The 11,681-nt window shown below is 47.8% G+C and overlaps 1 protein-coding gene across 6 annotated transcripts in view; it reads right to left on the bottom strand.

Moving 5' to 3' along the window:
• Window positions 1-1,152: 1,152 nt before the first annotated feature.
• Window positions 1,153-11,681, bottom strand: part of LOC108918760 (inactive histone-lysine N-methyltransferase 2E-like) — a 28,456-nt gene continuing 17,927 nt past the window's right edge. For 3 of the 6 annotated variants that reach the window (XM_018726273.2, XM_018726274.2, XM_018726277.2), the window contains 19 exons: window positions 11,395-11,576; window positions 11,213-11,251; window positions 10,908-11,108; window positions 10,663-10,793; window positions 10,390-10,507; window positions 9,988-10,097; window positions 9,556-9,832; window positions 8,423-8,521; window positions 7,040-7,219; window positions 6,554-6,901; window positions 5,867-6,163; window positions 5,620-5,770; window positions 5,250-5,500; window positions 5,090-5,146; window positions 4,431-4,871; window positions 3,845-4,095; window positions 3,667-3,755; window positions 3,463-3,557; window positions 1,153-3,323 (listed from right to left, as the gene is read on the bottom strand). In XM_018726273.2, coding sequence (XP_018581789.1) covers window positions 2,280-3,323; window positions 3,463-3,557; window positions 3,667-3,755; window positions 3,845-4,095; window positions 4,431-4,871; window positions 5,090-5,146; window positions 5,250-5,500; window positions 5,620-5,770; window positions 5,867-6,163; window positions 6,554-6,901; window positions 7,040-7,219; window positions 8,423-8,521; window positions 9,556-9,832; window positions 9,988-10,097; window positions 10,390-10,507; window positions 10,663-10,793; window positions 10,908-11,108; window positions 11,213-11,251; window positions 11,395-11,576 — 4,361 coding nt within the window. In that variant the 3' untranslated portion in view covers window positions 1,153-2,279. The remainder of the gene's footprint in view (window positions 3,324-3,462; window positions 3,558-3,666; window positions 3,756-3,844; window positions 4,096-4,430; window positions 4,872-5,089; window positions 5,147-5,249; window positions 5,501-5,619; window positions 5,771-5,866; window positions 6,164-6,553; window positions 6,902-7,039; window positions 7,220-8,422; window positions 8,522-9,555; window positions 9,833-9,987; window positions 10,098-10,389; window positions 10,508-10,662; window positions 10,794-10,907; window positions 11,109-11,212; window positions 11,252-11,394; window positions 11,577-11,681) is intronic. The other 3 variants (XM_018726280.2, XM_018726278.2, XM_018726279.2) reach the window with 3 other exon arrangements.

Raw genomic sequence — 11,681 nt, 5'->3', positions numbered from 1 at the left:
TGGAACATCTGACTCCAGTTCCTACAGCTTCAAATACTTTGTTCATCAGTGACCTTGATTTTTAAAATGATTTGTTCAGTAAAGATACAGAAATGTAAAATATTGTTTGTTTTGACTCCCATTACTATGGCTAAGATGAAGATGATTACATTTTGGAGTCATTCATCCAGAAAGCCAGATAACGCCAAAGGGTTCACAAGTTTTTTTCTCAAAACTATGCGTGACCCGGGGTGCCGTGTTCACCCTACACCTTGGCAAATCTCACTCTGCCAGATGATCATGTGGTAACCAGTGCAGAAATACTGCTTTTAATAAGGAAAAACTAAAAGTAAGACTTGGTTCAGTGAGATGAGAGTATTAGAAGAATACATGTAAGTATTATGTATGAAATCATCCTGCAGTAAGGAACACCGTACAGTGTATATTGTGTAACTTCTGTATAAATAAACAAAGAGCTCTGCACAGCCGTAAGACACAGGGACACAAGTATCTGGAAGAAGATGAGCTGGGAGGATCTGCCTAACACTTCATTTTACATACATCCATGGAAATCTGATACATAAACAGAAATCTAAAAAACAAAAAAAATGATTAATCTTAATAAAATGGGTTTTCATGTTATACAGATGCACCTTCTAGAACTTTCATTCTCCATCAGTTGGGAGCAAAAATAATGTGGTACAATTGATATGGGAAAATATATTTAATCAGAAAGCATCCTGCTAAAGTTGAGGTCTGAGCAAATTCTCTACATTTCATTGTAAGGACCATGGTAAGAAGCATCAGCAGAGGACACCAGGAGCTTGCAGAGAGTGGCCTGAAACAAGTGACTCATCTGCTGTTGAGCTAGAAACTGAAAGTGAGTTGTTTCTTATACAGAGATGGACAGGAAATCATGTTGGTCTTGTTTTATTTCGAAGCTCCTCAAAGCCTGCTCATTTTATTTATATGTATATAAAACCAAAAGTTCATCGATCAAGACGATGTATCATTATGGTTGTCACTTTGGAAACATGAAGGTTGCTGGTTCAGATCCCATTCCTCCTACAGTACCCTTTATTAAGGTACTTAAACTGATTTGCCCAGCTTTATAAATGAGTAAATCAATCTACCTGAGAGAATCCCCACCACAGAAGCACACAACAAACATAGTAGTATAAAACTGACATTACTGTGATTTATTATCATGAACCATGAAAATAACCAACTGGTGCTGTCCGAGACTCTCTTTCAAACACACAAATGATAAAAAAAAAAAGACAAAAATAAAATAGAATAATTCAGAAGAAAAGAAAAAGGAAACAGTGCTACTGTCACAGAAAACAGCTTTGAGAAACGCAGATCATATTTACAATTCTCCAAAATGAGATGGAAGCAAATTGTACAAGCAATAGAAAACAAAAAAGCAACTATTTACATGTCTCTGCAGAAACCTGGAGTAACCATCTATACATTAAATTACAATTTCTACAAATAACAATTAAAATCCCAAAATAAACTCGTAACATCCTACCTAACAAGCAAGTCCACATTCAGGCTAATCTGAAAGCCAACAACACATTCACATACTCTTTCTCCTCCTTCCAAGGCCTTTCTCTATCACAAAGTCTCTCGCAGTCACATGCACACACGCACGCACGCACTCTCACTCACACACACGGACTGTCAGGGCAGTGAAAAAAAGAATACCAACAAGGCTCTCTGAATCTCTGCAGTTGATTACAGGTTTTTGTTACAGAGAAAGAATAAAAAAAATATTTTTTATTTGTACAAAAAGCTTTTGTTTATTACTAAAATGAGCCACTAAATGAACACATAAAATGAGTACAACCAGGAAAGAAACGTGTCCAGAGCCCATAGAGTGGGCAGGCATGAAGGCTGGAATGTCCACAAACCGAGTGCGCTGGGTCTGGTACTGCGACTTCAAACAGAGATGGAGAATAAGAGAGAAGGACAGGGACAGAGGACAAGAGACAGATGGACAAAGACCAACCAGAAACTCTGCCGAGAGAATTAAGGTGGTCAAAAAAATATTACACTGGAAACAATGCCTCTTGGACACAGAATGCCAGAGAGAGAGTGATGAGCACCAAGATTCTTTTATAGTCTTTATGTAAGGTACAGTCTGTTTTTAAATCCTTTCCTTTTCCTCGTTTTTCTCCTTGCTTTGTGTACAAGTAAATTTATTATATATATATATATATATATAAAAAAACAAAACTATTTACAGTCACGCAATGCCCCCCACAAAAGCAAACACCTTTGTAAGTCCTATGGTGTCAGTGCCACCCTGAACCAAGGTACCCCGTGGTGTGGAAAGGGGCAGATGACGGCAGGCTTCCCCTGGACCCACTGGGTAGCTGGGTGGAGGGGGACTGAGTTTGCACGGTTGGAGTCTGCTGGGGCAGTGGCGGGGGCGGCGGTGGTATCACACCTTGCTGGTGAGCCGGGTAGGCAGACGAGGCCACAGCTGGGACCCCGGAAGCCCCAGGATGCACCAGAGGGGGCTGGAATCCTCCCATGCCCTGAAAGTGGTGCGTGGCCTGTGGAGGTGGAGGCGGTGGAGGTGGCGCCTGCTGAAGGGACAGGAGGGCATTGCCAGAAGGCTGCTGCTGAGGAACCTGGCTCTGGGGAGGTGGTGGTGGTGGCGGCGGAAGGGCGGAACCTAGCACATGGGAAGGGAGTGGAGCTGCACTCAGCAAGAGCTGATGCTGCTGCATTGTTGGTGTCATGTTGATATGGAGCATAGTGGGTGTCGACTGGGGGTGGGGTGGAGGAGGAGGAGGGGGCGGGGTTACTGCTGCAGAGCTCTGATAATGCAGGTTATGGTGAGTCTGGATTAGCGGTTGCGAAGTAGAAGGGAAAGCAGATACCACTGTTGCCTTGTAGCCCGGAAAGGTACCTGCAGGTGCTGGAGTCTGCCCAGGGAAGTAAGATGCTGATGATGGCGGAGCAGGGGGAGGAGGTGGTGGGGGAACACTCTGTACCCCATACTGGGCAAAAGGGGCTGGGCCTGGCTGAGCCTGGCCCTGAGTTTGGGGCTGAGGCTGCCCCGAGTGGAACGTCCGCTGTCCACGGTATGGGGAGCCCTGGGAGTGTGACTGTGATTGGGACTTGGGAGAATGCAGGACAGAGGGCACAGGAAAGAGACCCTGGGAGGGTATTTTGCTGGGGGTCAGCGGTGCTGCCTTGGGCCCAGGTGGCTTGCAGGACTGCTGGACGGATGGCGAAAGGCAAGGGACACGAGACTGGTTGTCACTCTCCTCCTCCTTGGTTGAGCGACTTGCAGTTTGGTGAGAGACACTGGGACCAGGGGAGCTTGGCTAGAAGGGAGAAAAATAAGTTATCATCTCATATGCATTTTTAACCCTTTTTAAGAACAAGTATTACAGAACAAGCAGTGGTGTACCAGTTGTGTGATAGCACATGATAGGGGCAACAATATGAGACACTACACCTCACCTTGTTAGAAGAGGGACTTCTACAGGTCCTGTGGGGCCGAGGAGACATACACTCCTTTATCGATGCGCTGTCATCTCCTTCTCCCTCGCCACCATCTGTAGTAGGTATACACATAGAGCACACATTCACTAAAATGCAAAGTGAAGAAATGTTTAAACGATGGGACATTAGAGCATACATGTGTGTGCCCCCCTCCAGCTGCACCTGTCTCTCTGTCCTTTCGGTGGTCGCTCAACAGCAGGGCCCGGTGGTACCCTCTCTCCCTTGCCTGCTCAACTGATGTAGACAATATCCTAGGACAGCAAGGGGGAAGAGTTTCAGACCAAGTGGGGTCACGAAGGTCAACTACATCTCTTCAAGAGGCAGAGACACGTGTACTCACCACCGCCCTTCTCCCCCTTCTCGCTCTCCTGGGACCTCTGTGCTGTCACCTGACTGTGGTGCTTCTACGCAGAGTGTTGCAGAGTGGACCTGGGGCTCAGCAGACCCATCAGCATCAATGGGAGAGACATCAACAGTTACACTGCACAGCCCAGGCAGGGCAGGCACAGTGGTCACAGGCGAATTGCACTCTACTTTCGACCCGCTCCGTCTGGCTTCCCTCTGCCGTTTTCTGTACTCCAGCAGGGAGACCTGAGGGCAGACCAGGCCCAGAGAATGAACAGGCACATTTAATAGTATGTAACTCACAAAGAAATTCAAATTTCACTATGCAGGCAGTTGATGTTTCTCAAGTTGACAAGATGTATTGACATACACATATTCAGATGGCCGATGTGTCATTTCAGTTGAGTATTCTAAGAAAAAAATTAAAAGCCTAATATTTATTTTTGGTCCAACCAGCAAATGCTCTAATTCAGATTAGTTCTCCTCACGCATTTTGGACACCCTGAACGTATGCAGTAAGCGTGAAATCATAGGTGCTGCAGCCAGTGTAAGCCCAGGGGCATGTCTACTTAGTTGTTTACCTTTTTCTTCTGAGGGGGGTTCTGTGTTGCCCCCACCCCTGTTTCGCCTGTGCACTCCCCGCTCACAGAGCGTGCAAATGTCACAGCATCCTCAGAGCAGCCGTAGTAGCCACCACCTTCGCTGAACGTAGAAATGGCTGGGTCCGGGCGGTAGGCCCCCAGCTCCAGGGTATGGGACGGTGTGAGGTCCCGAAGGTTGGAGTTCACCAGTGAGAAGGGCAGCCTCTCCGGACTCTTTGCCCAGGTTGGGTAGGATGGAGTGGGGGGATCCGTGAGAGAAGTGTCAACTGGCCCCTCTGTTACAGCCTCCTCCCCGTCACATTCCTGGGGCTGTGCGGGGCGTGGGCTCCAGGGCCCTGCTGGTTTCACCTCTATATTAGGCACATCAGAGCTGCTTGTCCTGACACTGGGGGATGAAAGCAGCGTAAGGGGACGCTCAACCTGGTGGGGTGGAAAGACAAAAGTGACATCATAGAGACACAGCCACCCAGTAACAAAGTGGACACACTCTATATTACTCAACAGTTCTGGCCAGTCAACTTGAGCAAGAGAAACAGCATGCAAACACTGGCTGTTAGCTGATACACATTCTGTCATAACACATGCTTAAAATGGTAAGTATAACAATACAAGTATAGTAAAAACAAGAGCAGCTTCACCTCTTGAACGCTGGGTCTACGGCTCACCTGGGGAGAACTATCAGGAGACGACTCAGTCTGCAGGAAACAGAACTCCTGTGAAACTGCAGCCCTGTGCTTTTCCAGCCTCGTAAGGCAGGGTTAGCAGAGCACCAATGTATTTTCACATTTGAACTCTTACCTCTGCCAGTGTGGCCTGAGTAGCAGGAGCCAGGGGGGCTTGTGTGCCAGGGTTGGGGACTGACGAGTCGGCACTTGAGTCTTCGGGGCGGACACGAGGTGGGGTAGCAAGAAGCAGCGGGGTGCTGGGTGTCTCCAAGAGGTCAGCACGAGTGGGTGTGGGACAGGGAGAGCCATACGGTGTGGAGGTCTCTGACAAACATGCCTCCAGTGGGCCAAAACGGCGCTTTTTCAGCGGAGTAGGAAACTCCACTGCAGTAGGAATGGTCAGGAGATCCAAATTACAAAACACTCAAGGAATTCTGATCGCTCAGAAAGATTTTCAACTAAACGTGTTTCTGGTATTTATCACGGTGTCTTCCTAGGCTCACCTGGTAAAGGGGAGCTGCCATTGAAAGGGTGGGAGGTTTCTGAGTCGCCATTGACAGAGGGACTGAGTGGACCCTCACTGGGTACACCAAATGTGGGCCGGTTAGCGGTAGTGGGGGAGCACTCCTCCTCCAGAGCTTGCTTTAGCCAGCGCTACAGGGAAAGAAGTGGACCAACCAAGTACTGAAACCCTTTCTGGTACTGGCACAGTCCCACAGAAACACACAAAAGCAGACCCCAGGGACTTACCTTCTTGCAAGAGCCCGACGTAGGAGGTGTGTCAGACAGCTCACGGGAGCGTCGCCGGCTGGTGAGGACCCCAGTAGGAGTGGCAGGGCTGCGACCCGCCAAGAAGGGTGAGGAAAAGCGGATATAATGCTTGGGTGTGCTGTAGACCTGCGGGCTGCAGGCTAGACCTGGAAGGGAGTTGAGCTGGGTGGCCAGCACCTCGGGGTCACTGCTGATACGAAGCGGGCGCTCGAAGGGGGGCTCAGGGGTGCGAGGAGTACGTTCTTGCTTCTCCACCATCCACTCACTCACTAAGTGCTGCATGAAAACCAAATGGGACATAGGCTTCAGCATTGCCAAGGCAACAGTCACAGATTTAATGCACATCAATGGCATTAAATTGTTCAGAGCTCCTTAAAATGCAAAAGAAGCACAATCTTGTACTCAGTAAAATATGACAGCTTGTACACTTTGGGGGGCGTAAATTATGTGTAGCAAGCACTGGATATCGACACCATCTCATTACAAACATGTTCTCAAGCAAGCTTTCATTGCTTTCAACTTGCAAGTCAGCTGGTCAAGGTCACTCATAATTCTACAGCCATAATAATACAATTATAAACAATATCGAATGAACACTGCTTTATTTTAAGTCTACAAATAAAATAGCAGAATAACACTTGAAACTGTGGAGAACAAAAGGCACACCTTTTTAGTTTTGGGGTATTTGAGTGCTGCCCTACAAGGAGGAGCTGGAGAAGGGCTGGGGCAAGGGCTGGAGTCAGGGGGCTGGGGCTGAAGCGGCTCTGGGTCGAGTGTGGCTGGGGGCGGATCCTCAGGGGGCTCGCCAGGCGGAGGCTCAGGGCAGTCCACGGGTGAGCCAGGTGGCAGGTCAGAGCAGGTGCTGACAGTGCGGGCACGTCGCCGCTGTTGCCCAATGTGGGTGCGGCTACGAGAGAAGCTCTTCCGCTGCTTTGAGCGGCTCACCTTGGCAGCAGTCGACACCCCTACTGCTGGCCTGGTTCCTGGCTCCTCCTTTACCATGTCTTGATGGGACTGGAGATCAGAATGAAAGGGCAGCTTGAATAGATAGGGACCAAGCCAAGGAGTTAATAACCATAAAAAAAAGGGAGGCAGGAGGAAGGAATCAGGCACTTCTGCTGGAGTATCAGATTCAAGGATGCACATGTGTACCTGTGGCCCAGCAGGGGCCTCTATCTCAGGCATACTTGGGGGCTCCTCTTTGATGTCGCTGCGGGTCCCAACCTCCCCCTTGGTGCCGATCCGCTCAAGAGCCTGCTCTCGCCGCTTCTCCCGCTTCTCCATTCGGGCAAAGGCCTGCAGGATTGCCTCCATTTTCCTCTCTTCACGTGTCTGGAAAGGAAGATGCAATAATGTGACAGGGACAGTCTTCAGTGGGCCCATCTCTTCATACTTAGGATTAAGACTGGGGAGTTAGTAACAAAATGCTGTACAGCTGCCAGTCGCCACACAAAAGTAGCACAAGACGAACAACGGCATAAGTTGAAAAATGGACCCTGTGGAAGTAAACAGAGAAACAATAAAACGTAATTTGCTGAGACTACAGTTACAGTGAGGGCCAGCAGCTAGCCTGGACCGGTCAGTACCCAAAACAACCATGAACCAGAATATCACCTGGAGCATCCCAGGGTGATCAACTGCAATGTCTAGTGCTATCATCAATAGTCACCAACTAGTCTAGTACAGTTCAGCTCAAGAGCATTTTGGTTGGGGTCGCAAGGTACTTCACAGGGTACACCCATCCAATAACAGAAGCCAAAAAAAATCAATTTACAATATTCATTTGTACAAATTGCAGAAATATCTTTGATTACCATAAAATATCTGCACTCAGAAAATAGAACCAGAAGGAGAAGGGTTCCAACAGGTATGAACTTCAAGTACTATTCCGCTGCATAACCATTTTGGGCAACCCTGGGCACAAACCATCTGGATGTGGGCTTCATGGCTAGGTGGGACACCTGAATATAGCACCTAATTCCAATGCTGAGCTAAGCAACATCCCTGAAAAAAAGAGTATTATGAACTCCCACTTTCAGTATCATGCTGGAAAAGCAAGTATTTTCCCCATCAGTGTCATTAAATATTTAATCCACATTCCAAAAGAAAACTCCAGCATAAACCACAAGACTTCTGAATTCAACAAATGTACTTGTCCTTTTTGGTTCCATGGTTAATGAACCTGCAAGAATTTGAGACAGGAGACTGTGCAGTATCTAGGGAAATCAACAAGAAAGGAGGAGAGAGATCAAATAAAATCAAGATAAAACCCAGCACCCTGAACGGTGTTAAAAAAAAAAACAAATGACCTCCAGCAGAGAGAGCAAGTGAGAGAGGGAATGAGCAAAGGGGGGAAGGGGTGCTGTATGTACCACCATGCCCTAACCTAGGAAAGAGACAGGAAGCACTCAGCAGCAGGATGAAAGACAGCAGTGGGTGCAGTTTGCAGCAGCAGTTTGAAGGGCAGACCAAAGGAGGCAGAGCTAGGGTCCAAGCCAGTGCAGCCCCTGTGCAGTCACACCTCCACAAACTTACCATCTTCCTCCTCCTCTCCGCAACCTGCTCCTCTGACTCCATCTCTACTTCATTGCTAATGGAGGTTTTCTCTTCTATATCCTCAATTAACTCTGGCTCCTGTAAGAGGGGAGAGGGGGCAGTTTACCATGACACTTACATCAGTCTGGCTACAGACTAAAGGAAAAGTATGGAGGAACTGGGGGGATGTGGGGGTTGGGTAAACTCTGCCACCACATTTGATCAGCGTGGTCCAGGGATGTGTTCATGTTGAGCTTGTAAATGGTCCCTGCCAGTGTCCGTGACCTGGTTTGTCACAGCAATTATGTGAGTCTCATCACAGTGAAACCAACGTGTCTCAGCTGGTCACAAACGGCTTCAGCACAGGCCAGGTTGTGGAAAACTGAAGAATGCTCGTGTCCAGCTTCACAGGAATGGCAGTACACATGTCATATGTGTGCGTCTGAGTAAAGCCAGTGTGAATGGTCTTCTAAATGGCATCAGAAAGATACTGGAAGAAATAGTCAGTCCCCTAAACAAATACATGGACACACTGTCCCAATAGCCTGCTCTAACTTGAGAAGTCTCAAACTTTAGAAAAATGCAGCTCAAGAGCTAGCATAGCACCATTCTACTGAAGCAGAACATGATCTAAGCAGGAATCTCTCATCTAGTCACAGAAATCACATTGAGAAATAACACTGGTCATTTCTGAACACATAAAACTGTGGGGTATATGAGTGGGTGATGAGGATTGAGGCTAATTTCACAGACCTGATATCCACCTGTATGATCTCAAAAGGCATGAGACCACTGACAGATGTAAGTGCAGGGGAAAAATACTGTAAGCTATAGTCTACTGTAAATCTGCAAGACACATACAAACCTGTGAAAGATGATGCTGTCATTTGGTGAGAACAACGGTCACAAAGGAATGACAGTGACAAGGATACGGGTTTGTAGATGAAAAGGATGTACGTTTAAGGATAGGGATGGACAGGGAAAACCCACACAAAATGTTGAAGAAAAAAAAATGTAAGGGAGAAGTAAAAGGAGACGGTCACAAGAACAGGAAAGGAATCATGGAAATCCAGAGAGGCAGGGGTGCGAGTGTCACGGGCACTTGCAAGAGGCCTCGCTAGGAGGGGACGCACCTGGTTGTTGGAAATGGAGAGGCGAAGTGGGGAAAGCTTCCTGTGTTTGCCTTCACTCACAGCCTTGCCCTTGGTGCCCAGACTGTCACCATCCAGAGTGATGTTCTGGTTCTGTGTGCCCTCACTGTCCCTCTCGCGGGCTGGCTCCCTGTCTCTTCGACATCGTCGGCGCCGGGAATCAACAGAGGTCCCCAGGTTCTCTGTAGGCTCCATGTTCCGTCTCAGCACAGGGCAGTCAGGATTTCCTTTGAGGCAGGCGCAGTCCACTTTGTACTTACTGCAGAAACAGAGGAGCTACCGTTAGCCACTGTCACAATGCCTGATAAGGCTGCATGGAGACACTCCTTGTCATAACACAAGAAGATTCATAATGTAGTGGTGATATAAGAACTGCAGTGTATTCTCTTTTTGTGTTTACGAGTATATACTCACCAGCTGCCATAGTCAAAGTCAAAACCAATTGTGATTTCACTGCCTTTGCTGATTGGCCTCACAGAGAAGATATACAAGTGTAGTTTGCCTTCTTCAATTACATGACGAACCTGCAAGTTTAAGAGGCAGATAAAGTGTGTAAAGAACTAGACACAAACCCAACTGGCTCAGGAAGTATCAATTGAAGACAAAGTGATGAATTCACTGGGCTGACGCAATAATTACTACAGTGGAACGTTAGCCTTCTTACCATCACTACGGTGGAGAAATGTTTGCCTTGTTATCAAGCAGTTGCTGTATTGGGGCAAAGATAACAATGGAGTGGCCCTAGTAAGAGCCTTGAAATGGTTATGTTGAAAATGTTCAAGGGGCCAGGCTCCAATTGCGCCACACTGAGCTCACCTCTGCATTGGGAGTACAGGAGCGGCGGATGAAGCGGGCTTCATTCCCAAAGCTCCGTGCATCCACGCACATCTCAAGCCCCTGGAACTTTGAGTAGAAGAGCACAAAGGGGTACGGCCTGAGGGAGGAAGAATGCAGGTTACAACATGCTGCAAATCCACAACTGACAGTGGGATGCGGAACTACAAGCAAAAGGCCACAACATGGTGATGACCCATGAAAAAAAGAAAGAAGAAAAAAAAATCATACAACAGGACAAAGACAAGCACACACCTCCTACAGAAGTAACCATTGGCCTCAAACTGCTGCCGTAGCATGAACTTCCCCCGGTACTCAATGATGAGGGAATCAGGGGCAAGGTCACGCACTGCTTTCAGAATCCTCTTATTTTTCTGCACATGGCTCTGTGTAGTGCAGGGAAAGAAAGAATCAGTCCTGAGGAAGGTGTAAGTGTATGTGTGTCTGTGTGTGTGTGTGTGTGTGTGAGTGAGAGAAAGAGATACTGCCATGGCACCCACCTCCACTGGAGGCCTGAAAGTCATGCCATGGGTATTGTAGGCAAGAGGCTTGTTGTCCCCAGCCTCCTTCACCCGCAGGAGGATCTGAACCTCCTCAGTGTACTGGTTGGTGCTGGCCTCCTCATACCGCTCCATCCAGGCCTTGATCTTGTTCTCCCACAAGGAAGGGGTGTCTACTGGCTCTACCTCAGGGGCAGAGCCCTGGAAGACAGAAAACACTTCAGAGCAAATCTCAGAGCCGAATACCTTAAGCCTGGCATAACAGTGCACAATTGTGTATGCTCACAGAGTAGCACGGAACATACCTTTACTCTGGAGGACTTTCGAGACCCCTCACGAAATGCCTGAAGGATATTGGGAGGGACCAAGAAAAGGAATCAAAAAAAGGAAAAAAAAAAAAAAAAAAAAAGATAAATTATTAATGAGACAGACATGTCTAGGTCTCCATACTACTCTGGATGTTCAAGTTGTGGAAGCAAGGGCTGACCTTTTTGGCCCGGCTGGGGACAGTGCTGGGCTCCTTGTCGCTGCTCCTCTTGCGCTTCTTTTCGGCTTGTTTGCTGCCCATGCGTGCAGCAGTTAGCGTGATGCTAGTAGGCGTGTGCTGAAAGGCCGTGTACAACTCCAGTGGCACCTCGTCCCCGCTTTCTGTGGCACTTGTGTCTCCGTCTGTAGGACCACAAATAAGACAAAGACCAAAGGTGGATGAGTGTGGCTAAACTCAGATGAAAACAGACGTGAAGTTTAATATGCAAAACGGCATGAAGAATTCAG

This window comes from Scleropages formosus, chromosome 21 (genome assembly GCF_900964775.1).
Source record: "Scleropages formosus chromosome 21, fSclFor1.1, whole genome shotgun sequence".
In the NCBI taxonomy this organism is placed as follows: domain Eukaryota; kingdom Metazoa; phylum Chordata; class Actinopteri; order Osteoglossiformes; family Osteoglossidae; genus Scleropages; species Scleropages formosus.
This window is presented reverse-complemented; position numbering and strand designations above follow the sequence as displayed.